This window comes from Fusarium vanettenii (assembly GCF_000151355.1).
Source record: "Fusarium vanettenii 77-13-4 chromosome 9 genomic scaffold NECHAsca_6_chr9_2_0, whole genome shotgun sequence".
NCBI classification, from domain to species: Eukaryota; Fungi; Ascomycota; class Sordariomycetes; order Hypocreales; family Nectriaceae; genus Fusarium; species Fusarium vanettenii.
Genome location: NW_003315877.1, coordinates 1,841,554 through 1,859,768, shown reverse-complemented (window position 1 = coordinate 1,859,768; position 18,215 = coordinate 1,841,554). Strand labels below are relative to the sequence as shown.

General features: G+C 52.6%; 6 protein-coding genes across 6 annotated transcripts; 3 read left to right on the top strand and 3 right to left on the bottom strand.

Annotated features, from left to right (window-relative positions):
• Positions 1 to 404: 404 nt before the first annotated feature.
• On the bottom strand, positions 405 to 3,247 carry NECHADRAFT_72072 (uncharacterized protein; the record flags this gene model as incomplete). Its single annotated transcript, XM_003050158.1, has 7 exons — positions 405 to 766; positions 819 to 1,994; positions 2,043 to 2,184; positions 2,231 to 2,451; positions 2,497 to 2,772; positions 2,822 to 2,974; positions 3,050 to 3,247. 7 exons carry the CDS (start codon positions 3,245 to 3,247, stop codon positions 506 to 508), a joined length of 2,427 nt encoding a protein of 808 aa, XP_003050204.1. The 3' UTR covers positions 405 to 505.
• Positions 3,248 to 4,071: 824 nt separating this feature from the next.
• Positions 4,072 to 4,897, top strand: NECHADRAFT_102845 (uncharacterized protein). The gene has a single exon (XM_003050561.1). It carries the CDS (start codon positions 4,224 to 4,226, stop codon positions 4,830 to 4,832), a length of 609 nt encoding a protein of 202 aa, XP_003050607.1. The 5' UTR covers positions 4,072 to 4,223; the 3' UTR covers positions 4,833 to 4,897.
• A 2,517-nt stretch (positions 4,898 to 7,414) lies between these two features.
• On the top strand, positions 7,415 to 8,568 carry NECHADRAFT_49364 (uncharacterized protein; the record flags this gene model as incomplete). The annotated part of the gene is made up of 3 exons (XM_003050560.1): positions 7,415 to 7,508; positions 7,567 to 7,732; positions 7,782 to 8,568. 3 exons carry the CDS (start codon positions 7,415 to 7,417, stop codon positions 8,566 to 8,568), a joined length of 1,047 nt encoding a protein of 348 aa, XP_003050606.1.
• A 321-nt stretch (positions 8,569 to 8,889) lies between these two features.
• NECHADRAFT_85090 (uncharacterized protein) lies at positions 8,890 to 10,924 on the bottom strand (the record flags this gene model as incomplete). The annotated part of the gene is made up of 4 exons (XM_003050157.1): positions 8,890 to 10,632; positions 10,681 to 10,708; positions 10,762 to 10,844; positions 10,877 to 10,924. The coding sequence occupies 4 exons, from the start codon at positions 10,922 to 10,924 to the stop codon at positions 8,890 to 8,892; spliced, it is 1,902 nt and encodes a 633-aa protein (XP_003050203.1).
• A 951-nt stretch (positions 10,925 to 11,875) lies between these two features.
• Positions 11,876 to 15,609, top strand: CHR2127 (uncharacterized protein; the record flags this gene model as incomplete). The annotated part of the gene is made up of 3 exons (XM_003050559.1): positions 11,876 to 11,933; positions 11,987 to 14,900; positions 14,951 to 15,609. The coding sequence occupies 3 exons, from the start codon at positions 11,876 to 11,878 to the stop codon at positions 15,177 to 15,179; spliced, it is 3,201 nt and encodes a 1,066-aa protein (XP_003050605.1). The 3' UTR covers positions 15,180 to 15,609.
• On the bottom strand, positions 15,589 to 17,822 carry NECHADRAFT_63797 (uncharacterized protein). Its single transcript, XM_003050156.1, has 2 exons — positions 16,956 to 17,822; positions 15,589 to 16,908 (listed from the first exon to the last, which is right to left on the bottom strand). The coding sequence occupies exons 1-2, from the start codon at positions 17,233 to 17,235 to the stop codon at positions 15,842 to 15,844; spliced, it is 1,347 nt and encodes a 448-aa protein (XP_003050202.1). The 5' UTR covers positions 17,236 to 17,822; the 3' UTR covers positions 15,589 to 15,841.
• Between the last annotated feature and the right edge of the window lie 393 nt (positions 17,823 to 18,215).

The following is an 18,215-nucleotide window of genomic DNA, read 5'->3' as shown; positions in this document are numbered from 1 at the left end:
CATCTGTAATTGAATAACCATTCTTGAGTATCCCTAACCGAAAATGGCCAATATCTCGTCCTTTTGCAGGACCGATATTAGATCTCAATTACCTGAGTATGAACACGTTCAAGTCATCTATTAGACCACGCCTCTTCAATGGGCAGCTAAATGATTCCTTAAGCAAGTAAACCATGGTATGAGGGTTCACAAAAGTTCTGTCTAGGAGTTCCGCCTATGGTTGAACCAATCTCATCTACTACACTCCTGTTAGTCTCCAGCCTGAGCATCTAAGAGCAGTTATAGCCTAATTAAAGAGACTTAAGAATACATCGAAAGCAATGAAAAGACCATCAGGGAAAGGGGCTGGACGCTTAACAACTATAGGGAGTGCAGTGAGAATGGTTCAGTAGAGACTGTTTGAGTACCTCAAGACCATCAACATAATCATACATCACACCATGCTCGAAATACACAATCATACATCCATAACAATTCCTCGTATATCCCAATCCCCCAAAACTCCTTAATACTTCTCCAGCCCAGCCGTCTGCTGCCTCGCCTTGTCAACAATGGCCAAAGCCCCCCGCAGCCTGTCGATCTCACTCCCAAGCACGCTCCGCCTCTCAATAATCCTCTCGTCCTCCCTGCACAGGGCATCAAGCTCCTCCTGACCCAATCTCATTACCCATTCGGTGTTGAGCGCCTTTATCGGGCCATCCTCATTGTTAACAAAGCCATGGAAGACTGACTGGATCCTGTTCCGAATAAACGCATCCAAGGCGATCTGAAAAGAACAAAGTTAGAAAAATACCTGACCAGTAGCGCAATAACCATACCTCGTAGTACACCTTCAAGACGTCGTGTACATCGTTGACCATGTTCTTCTGGAGACTCGGGTGCGCAAGCTGAAAGTAGTTGACAAACGCTACGAGATTCTCAGCCTCGTTTTGGTCAGCTGTCTGGGCAGCCCGCATGGCCGTAAAGAACCTCAACTGCCGCCACCCGAGGACCTGCTCGCCGAATCGGGGTGCCGTCGTCTGGAGTACCTTGCACTTGGTCTCGTTTCCGCACACACCCTCGCGGTGCGCCTCGGCCGCCTCGTAGGACTCGGTTAGGATCCTCTCCAGGACATTCTCCAGTTCCTTCCGAAGCGTGTTTGTCTCGCCATGAGAAGGGCAGACAAAGTCTAGGATGGACATGTAGCAGCGTTGAATTGCCTCACGCACGAGAAACAGGTGCCTGTGTGTGATCTTCTCCCACTTCTCCACCTGCATCTGATACATCTTGGGATAAACGACCGGGTTGATGATTCCTGGCAGTTGAGCGGCCTGGTACTTGGCGAGCTGCGCCTCAATGGCTTTCAAGAGGTCTCCAGAGTCATGGACGACAGAGCAGTTGGGAAACTTCTTATCCAGGCTAGCAGACAACTTGGGAACCACGTGCGAAGCCGACGATTTCTTGGGCTCTTGGCCTAAATGCTCAGCTATCAAGGAAAAGGGATCGACGCCGGCATTCGCAAGTTCCCATTTGCCTCCGCGAATCCTCATATAGTCATCAAAGTTTTGGTTAAGCTCGCTCACTTCCCAGAGTAGTGGTGCAACATCTCCGGGCAGCTCTTCAGGGCGATCCAGTGCCAAATCGGCCATTGCCTTGAACTTGTCGACAGTTTTCATGGCGTACTGTTGCTTGGCGGCGTGAGTGTCCCGAGGCTCGCCCAAGCTGTGCTTTTCTGCAACCTTCAGATTCAGTGTCGACTCAATTTCAGCACACAACTCAGGGAAACAGTCGCGAATCTTGGAGCTGAGAACATGACCAAGATACGTCTTCAAAGCGGTAGATCCCAGGCGGTTCTTGGGGGCCCTGTCCCAAGGGGCTGTACTGAAGAGACTCTCCTCGGCCGCCTTCAGATCAAAGGAGTCTCCATCCTTGCCAGCACGGTTTCGGACGAGAAACCAGCCTTTTTGGAGATGACCGGAGCCACTCCAGGAGGCACTAGTGGCAATATCAACAATCTATAAGCCATGTTAGAAAAGGCACACAATCTCTGGGAAGAAACATACCTCTTCCGCGGCGTCAGGTTCATTCTGAATCATGTCACACTTGGTGAAAACTCCCACGAGGCGTTCTTGGTCAGATACATATCTAGAAGCCAATGTGAAAACATCATGACGGACAAAGTCGGTCGGGGCATCCAAAACACAGCTATAACAGTCAGTCCTGTCCAAATTCAAGACTTGGGCCAACCTACATGACAATGTTGTCGGGATTCTTCATGTACTCGACAGTCATGGTTTCCACCTGGAACGGATCCTGTTCGTTGACCTTGATAGCGTTGTTGAAAGTCCCAGGAAGATCCAGAATGCTGAAATATGAGCGGTTTGGCCCGGACAGCTCAATCTTGAAAACCTCAGAAGCAAAGTTCTTGGCACCTCGACCCGTTCCGGGAGAGATTCCCATGCGATCAGAAACCTGCTGGTGTTAGCTATATCCTATGAGATCGGAATACTGACTTACTTCATCAATGGTCTTGACAAACTCATCCTTGGTCAGGGTATTCCCTTGGTGCGAATAGCTGCTGATGTCTTCAGAGGCCGGTTCCATGCCAGGAACGTTCACATCGGGTGGTTCAATGGTGATACGGAACGAGTCTTTGCTACCAGGTCCCGTACGCCTAGAAACGATGCGAGTGGGCCAGCGGGTGCAACAGCCACTGTTAACTGGGAATGGGATGCCGGTCAAGCTTTGCAAGAGTGAAGACTTGCCCGATGATTGACCGCCGACAATGACAAGCTACATCATATTAGTAGAGGTCGTATGGCATCGTCAATATTCCTCATACCTGTGGGGTTCTCAGACCCCTCGAGCCAAAAGACTGAAGCTTGTCAATGGCGTCAAACAGGATCCTGTTGTGCGGATTCTCGAACGGATCCTCGGGCATGACCTCAGCATCAACAGCCTTCTTAGCCTTGACCGGAGTTTCCTCAACCACAGTCTTCTTGGGAAAGCTTTTCTGGGCTGCAAGACTCTGGGCACTTTGCCAAAAGCTACCCTCTTCATCCGAGTCAACTTCGACGTCAACCCTTCCAGGGGTAGACGGACTCGGAGATCTCACAGAGTTCCCAGACATGTCCCACACGCCAGAGTCGGCGGGGGACTTGCCCAGAAGATGTTCATTGTCCTTGGGATCGAGGTTGTTGGGAGACTTGGTTGCCTTTTGAGGCGGAGTTTGGGGGACTTGAGAGGTAATATCAACAGGACCAGCCATGATGATAGATGAAGGGAAGTAACAGTGAGAAAGAGAAAAGAGAAAAGATAAGCAAATAAGAAAAAATGGGTAACAAAAGAGATTGAGATGTGCAGGTTTGGACTGATCAAAAGTTGGATTTGCTCTACGTTTTATGTTTTCCCACCATGGTGGTTATCTCCCAATACAACACCCAAGTCAAGACTTGAGCCAGATGTTGCCAGGAGCGGGCTATTCCCGCGATGCATCTTGCCATCAGCTTATCCTGCAACTAGGCGCCCGTTGTTGGTTCTGTAAAAGACGGAATCGCGGAACCAACTGAAGTTGAAACGACGCTATCACGATGATGGTGTTCCCATTTGACAAACTCAAGGGTCGGATCGAGCCGTCTATAGTGATAAGCACAGTCAGACTCTTGCTCGAAAAAAGCATTGCAACTCTGTGTTGGTAGCAGATCTAGCTGAGATGCGGCCTGAAACTCGACCAAGAAGGGCGAAGTAAAGAGTTGAAACAAAAATAGACTCGGCAAAGTCTCAAGGTTCGGGGTCGCCTCAGAGAGACCAGCATTAATTGAAACTTGGGGGGCTGAAGAAACGTTGTTGGTTGTGCTCGCAACTCTTCAGGTCTGCAGGGGTTGTTGTCGATCAGACATAATTGATGCAGACGAAAACGGAAGCTGAGAAACTCGATATCGTATTTGTCTTGTAGTGGTGGGTCAAAGTTGTGCCGATCTGACGTTGTACTCGTACGAGATGCATCCGCAGTTGTTTGTATCGGCAAGTGAGTCATTGCCGAACACAATAGGAATGTATCTAGAGATCAACATCAACACAACACATCATATAATCCTCTTAAGCGCTCGATGCTGATGCCAGAGATAAGACAACGTGCCTCGAACTAGGCCGCTGTCTTGGTCTCTCTCCCTTGTCCTGAGCCAAGATACATCTCAACCAACAACCAACACCGGGCGGCTACTCACTGAGCGACCAATCACATCATGGCACCCTCTGTCGAGCAACTGCTGAAAGATTCCGAATTCGACCCTTCGCTGCTCCAGCGGGTGGCGTTCCGCAGATCAAAGCCTCCGCTGGCCATCGTCGAGCCTGACCCTTCATGGCCGGCTACTTTTGACCTGCTCAAAGCCCGCATCGAGTCCGCTCTCGGCAGCACAGCTGTCTCTGTCAACCATGTTGGTTCAACAAGCATCCCGGGTCTTCCGGCCAAAGCTGTTATCGACATTGACTTGGTCGTCAAAGACGTGACAGACGAGGCATCTTACGCGCCCGCTCTCGAAGAAGCAGGCTTCCAGTTTCTTGTGAGGGAGCCTCATTGGCACGAGCACCGCTTCTTCTGCGGATACGAGCCCATATCTACAAACCTGCACGTCTGGGGACCTGACTCGCCCGAGGTGGTAAGACATAAGATCTTTGCCGACTGGCTGAGACGTAATGAGACGGATCGGGCGTTGTATGAGAGGACAAAGAGGGAGGCTGCTGCTGTGAGTGCTGAGAAGGGTGAGGATGTCATGCAGTACAACAAGCGTAAGGAGGATGTCATTCGTGAGATTTTGCAGCGGGCGTTTAAAGACCTAGGATATACACAGTAACTACAATAGCCTTAGATAGAGGGCATTTGAGAAAGGAATTCATTGTGGTTAAAAGATCGAGTCAATATCATAGATCCTACATGGAAGGACGAAGCCTCGTGAGTTTGAATCAAAAGTCTAGGGTAGGCGGCCCCACTCGGCAACGGCATCATTCCGAGCTTGGCCCAAAATTTCAACATTCAACTCCAACCTCAAACATCACCACTTCCGCCCCGTCCATTGCATCACCAGCCACAGTCAACACTGCGCGCTCTCAATCGCAATGAACACAATGTTCCGCTCTGTCACGCGCCTTGCGCGCCCCGTTGTGGCCTCTCCTCTGGCTCAATCGCCCAGGTAAACCCTCACATCTCCTCATTCACCGAACCATCAACTAACCTCTGCAGGACCTTCACGACCCTCGTCCCCCTCCGACCCTCCCTGACCCCCTCCACCGTCCGCCGAACAGTCCTCCCCTCGAGCTTCACCCCCTCGACCGCCGCCTCAGCAGACCTGGTCCCCTCGAGCGCCATCTCAGCTCACCCTGCCATGAGCGACATGCAGATCCGTTGCGGTCCCCGAAACACCATGAACGGCGCCACCCGGCTGGTCCAGAAGCGCAGACACGGATTCCTCTATAGGACGCGGAGCAGGACGGGACGCAAGATCCTGTGGAGGAGGAAGCTCAAGGGCCGCAAGCACATTGCTCAATAAGAAACCTTTGGCAGGGGGGAACGGCAGAAACATGTGATGTATGATTACGAAAGGGAATAGAGAGGGCGAGGCTGGGGACAGACATATCTGTTCACTAGTGAAACTCCCCCTCGTGTGATGCCATGTCTGTACAAATCAACACGATAAACCAAAAGAACCCTCTCACATGGTCATGTCTTTTCAGCTCGGGATTCAGCCCGAGCTGCGTACCTAATCAGGTGTCGAAATTACAATCAGCAAGGCGGAAAGGCCGAGCAATCCCGCTTACAATTTGTCTGAGCGTGGGTTGTACAAGACAAGACATACATGACGCCCTTTTCTCCGCCCGATTCCGGGCAGTTTCTGAGTGGCCGAACAATCAAAAGAGGGGTTGAAAATGGGATAAGCAGGGCAAACTCAATCCAGCTGAATGCATGTTTACTTGCTTCGGGGGAGACTCTCAAAGTAGAAGTCTCGGAGAGACAGAATGGCCACCTTGTCAACACCATCACGACTGCAGTCAACCCCTCATCACAGGCTTCAGTCAAATGTGTAAAAGACTAAGCAGAATCGTCTTGTCCCTCGGCTCGTTGACAAATGTGGCGCATGCAGGTTCCTTTTTCTCGCAGATCATCAGGCACACACACACACACACATCACTTGAGTTCAGCAACTCAATAATAGTATTTTTTGGCTTATGTGATGCGTCGGCCCGTCTTGCATGAAAAGTAAGATGGTGGGTTAGATATGGTACGATTAAGAGATGTAATAGGTAGGTGAGATATAAGGCTGATGGACGGTAAGGTGGTGTTGATAGAACAATCAGTATAACCATCTCGGACGGAACAAGAGAAAGAGTTATCCGATGCTATCTAGTTTTCAACAGTTGAATACCACGTTAGGCTTGCGACTAAAAGATTAGTTTCTACAAAAAGTCGAGAGAAAAATCAAGGATACAAACACTCAACAACTTCCCCGCAAAATACAACCTTGTCCATAAGTTCATGCCGGCCAAACCACCTCAAATCCGAATAGCTCCGGACAAATCTACTTTGGGGGAAACGGCCTACCAAAGAAAAAAGAGGGGATGCGTTCCGTACGTGCCGTCGCTTTTCTTCTGTCCCGCTCGGCAGTTGCATCACGTTGAGATGAGCTTGTGCGAAACATGGTTGGCTACAAGACTTGTCCCCTGGGCGGCTATTCAACCCCCCCTGGTCCGTCTTATCACAGTGACGTGAAGGGGCCAATTTGACACTGTTTCAACCACTCAATTCACCAGACCTGAACTTCTTTCAACTCGTCACAGGGGGACAAGAAGAAAGCCCTGGATCCTGATTCCTACACCCTCAACAAAAGATGTGACGACCCTTGTTCCCACCCCGGTTGCATCTCTCCGCAAGGCTGCCCACCCCTGGGGGCCTCACGTGGCTCATCGCCATCATCATTACCCATCTGGGAAGCTCGTCCGGTAGGGGTGTGTGATGTGTGCCCGCGGATCGAAGAAGCTATCCACCCACCGCCGTCCGCGGACGGGAAAACATTCACAGCAAGAGAAAAAAAAGGCCTCAACCCTGGTAGGCAAGGGTTGAAAGAGCCAAGAATGCGGGGAGGAAGGACGACGAGTGTCCTCTTTACGGCGGTTAGAGCTGAAAAAAGTATGCCTTAGCTTCCTGAGTGGGTTGCTGGGTGTTGATGAGCGGTATGAAGACGATGGTCGTGGGCGAGTATATAAGTTGCCGTGGCGTCCCGGTTCATCATGAAGTGCATGAGTTGAGAAGCATCTCGTCATCATCTACTCCCCCCTTCGCCCTGCGCCGGTTGAAGCCAGTTCCCTTCAACCCCTTGAGCCGAGCTCCCTGATACTGGCCTTGTAGACAACTTCCTCACCTCCAACTCCCCCGTCTGCTAAAATGCGCTTGCTGCCTCTCCTATCGGTCGTCACGCTTGCTGCGGCCAGCCCTATAGCCTCTGTTCAGGAGTACACTGACGCCTTGGAGACGAGAGGTAACCTACCAACACTCCCCCCAAAGACAGACCTCGCTCTAACAAGTAAACTCCACAGCCATCACCGCCTCTACGCTCGACTATGAAAACTTCAAGTTTTACATCCAGCATGGTGCTGCAGCATACTGCAACTCCGAGACGGCATCTGGCGAAAAAATAACCTGCAGCGACAGCGCCTGCAAAGTCGTCGAGGCCAACAACGTAGTCGTCGTAGCATCCTTCGTGTAAGCTCCCCCCTCTCCCCTCGCAAAGCTTTAAACTGACACGTAGCAGTGGAACAGGTACTGGCATCGGAGGCTACGTCTCTACTGACGACATTCGCAAGGAGATTGTTCTCTCTATCCGCGGCAGCAGCAACATCCGCAACTGGCTTACAAACGTCGACTTTGGCCAGTCCGGCTGTTCCTACGTCAAAGACTGCGGAGTCCACACGGGCTTCCGCAATGCCTGGGATGAGATTGCCCAGCGTGCCAGGGATGCCATCGCCAAAGCCCGCGCGAAGAACCCGTCCTACAAGGTCATCGCCACAGGCCACTCCCTTGGCGGTGCTGTCGCAACTCTGGGTGGTGCTGACCTGAGGTCCAAGGGAACCGCAGTTGACATCTTCACCTTTGGTGCTCCTCGTGTAGGCAATGCCGAGCTTTCAGCATTCATCACTTCCCAGGCCGGCGGCGAGTTCCGCGTAACTCATGGCCGTGATCCCGTCCCTCGTCTGCCTCCCATCGTCTTTGGCTACAGACATACATCGCCCGAGTACTGGTTGGCCGGCGGAGCATCCACCAAGATCGACTACTCCGTCAACGACATCGAGGTCTGTGAAGGCTCTGCCAATCTCGCCTGCAACGGCGGTACACTTGGCCTGGATATCGTCGCTCATCTGCGCTACTTCCAGAACACCGATGCCTGCACAGCGGGTGGTATCTCGTGGAAGAGAGGGGACAAGGCCAAGCGTAACGAGATCCCCAAGCGCCGGGACAGCATGACGGATGAGGAGTTGGAGCGGAAGCTCAACGACTATGTTGCCATGGACAAGGAGTACGTTGAGAGCAATAAGATGTAGGCCTTGAAAGAGCCTATCCTTGCATGATCTCACAAAGACATGGAGGAATGATGCAAAATAATACAATGATGAACACTTATGACCACTTCAATCCTGCATCATATGCCTGACTGACAGTACGTCTACATTCTGACATCCGAGTCTAAGACCATGTCCATCTTTCATACATACATACACACATCATACAAAAACAAGAGGCATCATGTTTGACAAATGCCCAAGACCATCCTGTAATCGCTAACCGGATGTGCTGATAATATCCGTTCTACCGGGAACGCCACAACACCAAAGCATAGTTATCCTTCATGTCGATACATGCCATCAATGTTCACCCTCGACAATCATACCCTGCGCGTTGGGGACTCCAACCAGAATGACTCCTCGAGGCACTCTGACGCTCTTCACCTTCATGCATCCAAACACATTCACCTCCCGAATGCTAGGACACGAACGGAAAATGGACCCCAAGATGAAGTCCGTCACCTCTTCGCAGAAGCTGATTTCAAGCTCCTTCAGCTCTGGGTATTGGGCATCTGGGTGGAATACCTCTTCGAAGGCCTCCCGTGTGATGTGACGACAGGCATGCACGTTGAGATACTGCAGCTTCTGTCCAGAATGCGTCATCAGGGCTTTGAACCCGTCACTGCACAGCCCAAGCTTGTCTGGGTTCTCTCGCGGCTGGCTCGCATCAAGCTGTCGGCACTTCTGGAAATCCACGTAGTGTAGAGGCGGGTTGGCCCAGTCAGTGAACAGGTCAGCGAAGCCAAAGTCCGTCATTTCCTCACTGTCTGTGATGCGAAGCTTGGTGAGCGATCGGCAGTGTTGGTGGATGGCCCGTAGCAAACCATCATCGACTCCAGGAACCACCTTGAGCGATAGGGTTCGAAGGTTCGTGCCAATCTTTGAGACGAGTTCATTGTACGCCGACGTGTGAGTCTTGTTCTGTAGCTGAAGACCGACATGTTCAAGTGTGGATATATCTCCAATGGCCTTGACGCCAACATCGGTAAACTTTTGGTTGTTCTCAACCTTGAGACGCTTCAGGTTGGGACAGTGCTCCTTCAGCACCACCATGGTGTCGTCACCAAAATGTTTGTCGGTATAGTAAACTTGCAGGGCTCTCAGCGTTTCACCCTTGGCGCGAAGGTACTCGTGCCACTTGTCTTCGCTCAAGAGGTTTGCTCCGTGGAGGTAAAAAGATTCGAGAGCGATATCGCGAGACAAGAGGTAATCCATAACCTCGTCCTTGAACTGGATGCCGCATCGAATCTTGAGGTGTCGCAGCTGCTGGGCGACCTGAAAGATGCCAATGTACTCTTGCTCACCGAGTCTTGCGCCATCGTAAATGTGCACGCTCTCTGTGTTGGGTTGAACAAAGAGAGGGAGAGTCTCTGGCTTGAGCAGACGTCTCTTGGAAAACATTCGCGCAATCTTGTCGATCAAGTGATCGGGAAGGTCTCCAAGACTGTCTGCGAGATCGACATTCTTGGCCAAGGTCTGAACACAGAGCGTCGCCAAACTCTTGGTGCCGAAATCGCCGTCGAGAATGCGGCTCTGGATAGCACGGCGTCTTCCGACACCACTGGCGCCTGTCTGCTTCTTCGCCTTCTTCTTAGGTTGATCCTGGTGTTCCTTGGCCACCTTTCTACCACAAGGGGCACACAAGAGGCCGCCGTTAGGGCCAGCAACCGAGTAGGGGGTGACAGTGAAGCGCTTGTCGCAGATCTCGCAGTTTTCCATCTGGCCGGGAAGGGGAGCTGATGTCTGTTCAAAAATGGCCCGAGCGAGTTCATCGTCATCGGAAGCGTCGACTCTCTTCTTGCGTCTCTTGAAGGATTTGCTTTCCTTGATCTTTTGGATCCTCTTTTCTTCCTCCCTCTTCCGCTTTGTAGATTCAGTGGTGGCGTTCCGGCCTGAGCGTCGCCGAGTGCTAGCGGAAAGAGGGGCCTCTGAGGATTCGCCATCTTCATCCTCATCTCCATTCTGCGCGGTGTTGCTGGCCGCTGCTTGTCGTCGTCGAGCATCAGCATCTGCACGAATCTGATTTGCAGAAATGTTGTGCGACTAAGGCGGGTTAGCATGTCAGGTTGACGGCTATCGCTACGAACTCACGGCAAGGAAATCAGTTAGCGCAGATTGGCTGCGAAAATGTTAGCAGATGCACTTGGGTAAAATGTGTCGCTGGAGACTTACGGCCCGTATACGGCACGATTTGCTCTGGTAGGCCGAGCCTGGGTAGGTGGTTGAGTCTGGCCGATCTGTCCGAATTGACCAGCCTGTCCATTTTGGCCATTTTGGCCATTCTGACCAGCTTGACCATTCTGCGCAGCCTGGCCAGCTGGAGCAGTTTGGCCATTTTGATTGTTGGCCTGGGTCTGTCTGGGCCGCGCCCTGCGAATGGCATTAGTACGTCGCAATCTTTCTATTCCAGAGGGACCAGGGGTGAGCTTACATGATGAAGGCGACGGGTCGTCCGGCAAAGAAATGTTGATTCTGGGACGAAAATATCTCTCAGTTTTTGCCGACAAAGACCCAGCTGCCGATATCAAAGGCCGACATCAAAGGGGATGGAAAATCGAGCCTTGATTAGAGTTGGCGCAGGAAACAAAGCTGCCTAGACGAGTGGCGTTGGTCTTGCACAGGCGCGAGTACGTCTTCGCGGAATTGGCACGGTGTCAGGTGACCCGAGTGGTGATGAATGGCCTAGATCAAGGCGGAGGAGGGGCACCAGGTGCAATTAAAATGCAGTTCCCCGCGCACGTGACTTCGCGTTACCAATTCTCTCGACACTGTGAGAACGTGAATTGGCTCTTGGAAGGTGCGCCCCCAGAAAAAAGGAGCTGGCCCAGTGGCAACTCCTCGACCAGCTCCCGCTCTTTATTTTCCTTGCACCATCGTTTTACCATCAAGGCTGCAGTGAAAAGGGGCATCTTCCCATTCACGCATGAGCGGGTGAATTTCGTTTGTTGGGTGGTGTTTGCTTCCCTTCCCATCTCCCAGTCCCGTCATCGTTTGTCCTTTGCGCCCTCTTCCCTGCTGCATCTCCGACCAGCATTAGTGCAAACAGACAGGGATTCATCCACCACCAGCCCTCTCCCGTCAGCAGCACCTAACCTTCAACTTCTTTGTCTATTGAAGGGAAACACTCTCTGCTGCTTTTGTCAAGATTCTCCCTCTTTTCCCTTCTCTCAGCGTTTTCGCTGGCCATCTTGACGCTGGTCGGCGGCCCTCTGAGAAGGAACCCTGCTGGTTCGCCAGCCTGCACATCGACCACCACTTGACCAGCTGAATCAACCTCGTCGGCAAGATGCCTCGAGGTCGCCCATCCATTCGGGGTACGCCCGCTGCCTCCGAAATGGCAAACAGTAGGCTTCTTCTCTATCCCTCCGCATGTTTTGCGGTTATTAACAATATTTAGCCTCTCGAGAAGCGTCTGCTTCATCAGTCCGGATCACTCGCGCTGCGACTAGAAGTCAGGCTGCCTCATCCGCCTCAACTCCAGTTTTTGAGCTTCAGGCAGAAGCCCCGTCGGTTCCACGCCCCAGAGGCCGCCCAAGGAAGAGCACACAGGCAATTGAGATTGCATCATCGACTGCCGAATCTTCTGCCTTGGATGTCGCCCCTCCTAAGAAGAGACGTGGTCGCCCAAGCAAGGCTTTTATCGAGATTGAATCCACCTCGTCAGCCCCAACGCCTCGAGATGGCACTTCTGAGAGTGGCTACTCCACCCCTGCCACAAGCAAAGGCCCAACTCCTACCGCCACGGATTCTTTCAAGTCCACCTCGAACTTTCAAGTTGTTGTCCCAGGTCCTTCTCGACTTTCCGGTCAAGACCGCGAGCGAGCATCGCGAAAGAGCATTTACGCGATGAACAAAGGCACCAAGGACAATCGAATCATCCTAGACTCTGATGATGATGAGGATTTTCCAGACAACTCCAGAGACGCTCAGCTCGCTCGTCGTCTTCAGCAGGAAGATATGGCCCAGTACACCACTTCGTCTCTTCCACGCCGAAGTACACGAACCAGTGACCTTGCTGGCCTAGTTGTATCATCAGCTCCTCAGAAGGCACCAGCCAAGCGTGGCAGAAGCTCCACCAGCTCCGCTCTCCAGACCAGCCGTCCATCAAAGAAGAGCAAAGTCATTCCCGACTCTGACGAAGGCGAATCCGATATCAACATGGATGCGGAGATTGCAGCGGCCGCTGGCCTCGGCTCGGACGATGAGTATGGTCTGGGCTTGAAATCGGATGGCGATGCGTCTTTCGCGGATCTCGAAGATGCTAGTGACAGAGACGGGATTGCAGACCTCTCTAGCGAAGATGATTTTGTCCCGGTCTCACGACGCCGTCAAGCCCGTGCCCCTCCCCGAAGACTGGCTCCAGCCACAGTCCCGGCCCCGGCCCCGGCCTCGACTTTGGCCCCACAGCCTACCCAGGCAGCTCCGGCCGACTCCCCCATCACAATCTACAGCGATTACGACACAACGGATCCCCCTACCGGCTTTAGTATTAGCGATACTGATGAGGATCCCAACGACATCAATGCCATGAATGCGGCGGCACTTCAATCCATCTCCAGATCGCGTCGTGCTTACAGAGCCACGGGAAGTAGCCGACGTCTTAAGAAGGAGCGAGATCGTCTGGAAACCCACCATCCAGAGATGAAGACGATGTGGCAGGAGCTGGAGAACATGCCTGTCCTCAAGGCTGGAAAGGCACCTCAGCCGCAAACCATCTCACGCCAGCTCAAGCCGTTCCAGCTTGAAGGTCTTGCCTGGATGATGGAAATGGAAAAGACGGAGTGGAAGGGGGGTTTGCTTGGTGATGAGATGGGTCTAGGCAAGACGATCCAGGCCGTCTCCCTGATCATGTCGGATTATCCTGCTAAGCAACCTACTCTCGTCCTCGTCCCTCCCGTTGCTTTGATGCAATGGCAGCAGGAGATCAAGTCATACACAGACGGCACACTCAAGACGTTTGTCTTTCACGGCACAAACCAAAAGTCCAAGAAAATGACCGTCAAGGAGCTCAAGGCATACGATGTTCTCATGATGTCGTACAACAGTCTCGAATCTATGTATCGCAAGCAGGTGAAGGGATTCGTCCGCAAGGACGGAACACACAAGATGGATAGTCTGATCCACAAGATCAACTTTCATCGCATCATCTTGGATGAGGCGCACTGCATCAAGACGCGAACCACAATGACAGCCAAGGCTTGCTTCGCCTTGAAGACGACATATCGCTGGTGCCTGTCTGGTACACCCCTTCAGAACCGAATCGGAGAACTCTTCTCTCTGGTTCGATTCCTCAACATCCGTCCCTTTGCATCCTACCTTTGCAAGCAATGCCCTTGTTCGACTCTCGAATGGTCCATGGATTCGGATAGTCGCTGCTCTCAGTGTAGGCACGCCGGAATGCAGCATGTATCTGTCTTCAACCAAGAGCTGCTGAACCCCATTCAAAAGTACGGCAACATTGGACCTGGTCGAGAAGCCTTCGGCAAGCTTCGTCTGATGACTGACCGCATCATGCTCCGTCGTCTCAAGAAGGATCACACCAACTCGATGGAGCTCCCTGTCAAGGAGATTTACGTCGACCGACAGTTCTTTGGTGAGGAGGAGAATGACTTTGCCAACAGCATCATGACCAACGGTCAACGCAAGTTTGACACCTACGTCGCCCAGGGTGTTCTCCTCAACAACTACGCCAACATCTTTGGTCTCATTATGCAGATGCGACAGGTTGCCGACCACCCTGATCTGATTCTGAAGAAGGATGCCGAAGGAGGCCAGAACGTGCTGATCTGCTGTATCTGCGATGAGCCAGCTGAAGACACAGTGCGCAGTCGGTGCAAGCATGACTTTTGCAGAGCCTGCGTCAGTAGCTATGTCCGGTCTACTGCTGAGCCTGATTGCCCTCGTTGCCACATCTCGCTGTCGATCGACCTTGAGCAACCCGAGATTGAGCAGGACGAGGCTCTTGTCAAGAAGAACTCGATCATCAACCGAATCAAGATGGAGAACTGGACTTCGTCGTCCAAGATTGAACTTCTCGTCCATGAGCTTCACAAGCTCCGCTCTGACAATGCCTCACACAAGTCCATCATTTTCTCTCAATTCACCACGATGCTCCAGCTCATTGAGTGGCGTCTTCGACGTGCTGGAATCACTACGGTGATGCTGGACGGAAGCATGACGCCTGCTCAGCGCCAGGCCTCCATTGAGCACTTCATGAACAATGTGGATGTCGAGTGCTTCCTCGTCTCTCTCAAGGCTGGTGGAGTGGCCCTGAACCTCACTGAGGCTTCGCGAGTCTTTATTGTCGATCCGTAAGTATCTCAACCTGATAGCTGTCCGAATAACCTACTAACTTCTGCAGATGGTGGAATCCTGCCGCCGAGTGGCAGTCTGCTGACCGATGCCACCGTATCGGACAGACTCGACCCTGTACCATCACCCGCCTGTGCATCGAAGATTCGGTCGAGAGCCGAATGGTACTGATCCAGGAAAAGAAGACGAGCATGATCCACTCGACGGTCAATGCTGACGACAAGGCGATGGACTCGCTCAGCCCTCAGGACATGCAGTTCCTGTTCCGCGGCTCCTAAGCAATTCGATGACTACAGGATGATTTGATTTCTGTGCCTCTCTTGGGAGGAAACACTATGAGGCTTTGATTTTCACTCGAGTCAAGTTCAAGGACTTGAGGAACTTTCGGGACGGTTACGATCTTGTAATGTGAGTGGCATTTTAGCCACTGGAACGGGCATGGAGTCGGGGAGTTGAGCGCAAAAGGATTTTGCCTTTGCTACTTCAACACGAACACGGCATGAGGGTTATGGTGATTTTGGAGTTATGGGGGCACATGTATGAGTTTAGTGAAAGATTACGGAACGACCCAGGGACGAGGAACTGTTTTGCGTGAGATGCGATACGGACATGATCTTGCCCCTTATTAGATGGTACGGCATGTCTCAACGTCAAGGATGTTGCACAGCTGGACAAGACAAAATGAGGCGATAGGCAATTGATATGTGTATTATATCAAGATGCTCTCTGATAAACTGATGCGTTCTTGATTTCTAGCTCTAGTGGCATGCAGCCACTCTGCACTGTAGCTCTGCTTCACATGAGTGAAGGACAAAAAAAGCGTCGACAAAATGCCCTCCCGAGACCAACGGGAGTAAGAATGAAACATGGATCTAGGGAGAAATTCGAGCTTGCACCCAGATTAAACACCTAGATTTCCGTTCTACTGCCATACGACAGATCACAGGCCGAGAAGGGCCTTGGCACCCGGCTCGCTGCAGATGTAGATGACGTCGTGAGCGTTGGAGAAGCCATTAAACTGAGTGGCAGAGCACTTGGTATAGGCGCCCATGTCCTCAAAGTAGAGCCAGTCACCGACGTCGAGGATGGGGTCGAAGCGGATGCTCTCGGTGACGCGGTCGATGCCGTCACAGGTCGGGCCCCAGATGGAGTACTCGACACCCTCACCAGCGGGAACTGGGTGAGCAGAGGGCGTCTCGTAGAGGGTCTTTCCAGAGGCACGGAGGATCTTTGCGACGGGGGTCTGGTGATCGAAGACGATGTTGGAAAAGTTGCCGTAGACGCCGTCGTTGACATAGACCATGTACCCCTTGCCGTCGAGGGTGGGGTCCTCAACAGTTCGTCGAGCGATGATGTTGCAGGCGATGGTGAAGGCCGTGGCGACGTAGTAACGGCCAGGCTCGGCCATGATGTCGACTCCGCAACCAGGAGGGAAGAACTCGTCGAGGGCTTCACGGAGGACCTCAGCCATGGTCTCAAAAGTGTCGCCGGAGAAACCACCTCCAACATCGAGGGTTCGCATGTTGAAGCCAAGCTCACGGGCCTGCTGGAAGACGGTGTGAGCATCGCGGACGGCCTTGTAAAAAGCCAGAGGGTCAGAGGCTCCGGAGCCGACGTGGAAGCTGACACCGACAACGTTGAGACCGAGCTGCTTGGCAAGAGCCAGCAGGCCCTCGGCGGTCTCCATGGCGGCACCAAACTTCATGCTGAAGCGGCACATGCTCTCGCTATCGTCGGTCATGATGCGGAGGAAGAGCTCGGCTCCGGGGTAGAGCTTGGCGATCTTGTAGAGCTCATCGGAGTTGTCAAAGGTCATCTGCTTGACGCCAGCAGTCTTGACGTAACGGACGTACGAGTTGGTCTTGCAAGGCTGGGCGTAGATGATGCGGTCAGGGCTAAGTCCCAGGGAAAGGACCTGCTCGATCTCGGCCTTGGAGGCGCAATCGAAGCCGGTGCCGAGCTCGGCGAGGAGCTTGATGATCTGGGTGTCGGGGTTGCACTTGACGGCTGCAAAAGTTAGCAGTGTTTTAATACCTGACAAAACCTTGACTCACCATAGAAGGGGCGGACGCGAGGCAGGTTCTTCTTCCAGCGAAGGTGCTGGCGGTAGACCTCGCCGAGGTCCGCGACGAAGAAGGTGTCTTCATCGCCAGGGTCGCACATCTCATGGTCGATGGCCTCCACACGCTGGTGGAGAGCCTCGCCAATAAGCTGCTTTGGGGTAATCACGCCATGTTGCTCAAGAGGTTCCTGGTAGATGGGCCTCTTTAATGCGATATGAGGGTGATTGACATTGTGGTTGTAGGTGTCGAGGACAGCCGTTGCCATAACCATATCCCAAGAAGTAGTCTGCGACTGGGGTGGGATTGAAGAGAGGGTGTTGAGTGGTTGGGTCGCACGAGAGACGTTTGTGTTCCTCGAGGATTGAGAGTAGTGTAGCTTAACCGTGGGGGGTTGAGCTGGTGTTAGGGCGGTCGAGAGCGGTAGCAGACTGATCCCTCAGTGATCTGGCGAGGCCTCCTCGACTCTTCCTCGGTGAGAGGAAGAACCTCTGGAATCCTCCTATGCGGCAGCTGGTGGTCGTCCAAGGACGGCGGGGGAGTTGATTCGGGTCGGGGGTTGTCCAAGACGAGAAGGTCGAGGAGCTTAGGCGTCGATTCCGGCAGCAGCAGGAGGAGGGATGACGTTGATGATGTGGGAAGGCTTGCGGAGGCTGAAATCTTTGTCACTGACGAAGCTCACGGCCGGAGGAGCCGTGGTGGGAGCGGTGCCTTTGAAGAGACCAAAGGCGAGTCGATGGGGTTGGTTAAAAGAGCTTGAGAGGGAGCTCTTGTGGGCGCGTTGGGGGCGCGTTGGGGACTCGTAAGTGAGGTGTGTTGTTGATGTGGTGGTGGTTGGTTGGTGATTCAATGTTTGCAGACGAGGCAAGCAAGTGAGTAAGATAGAAGGAGTAAAAAAGTTGAAAGGAGGACGAGGCTTTTTATTCTCGATTCAAGAGGAGGTGAGAGAAGAAGGGGGGTCCGAGTCCCAAAAAAGAAGTCGACAGGTTTCTTCCAAACAGAGGCAAAGTCTCAAAAGTCTGGGCCTGAAATTATGCGGGTTTGAGTGGTGGTTGGTTGGTTGATGGTGAGAAAAAAAATGTGGAGGAGAAATTTCTGACCTGTGACGTTGGGTTTGGAGGGGCAGGCACAAAAGACAAGGAAGGAGCTGCCGCCCGTCAAGTAGTCTCCACTTTAAGGTTTACGAACGCCAGGAACTCGAACTCGGTGGCGCAGCAGTATCAGAAGCTGTCAGACTGTACACGCAATTCATCT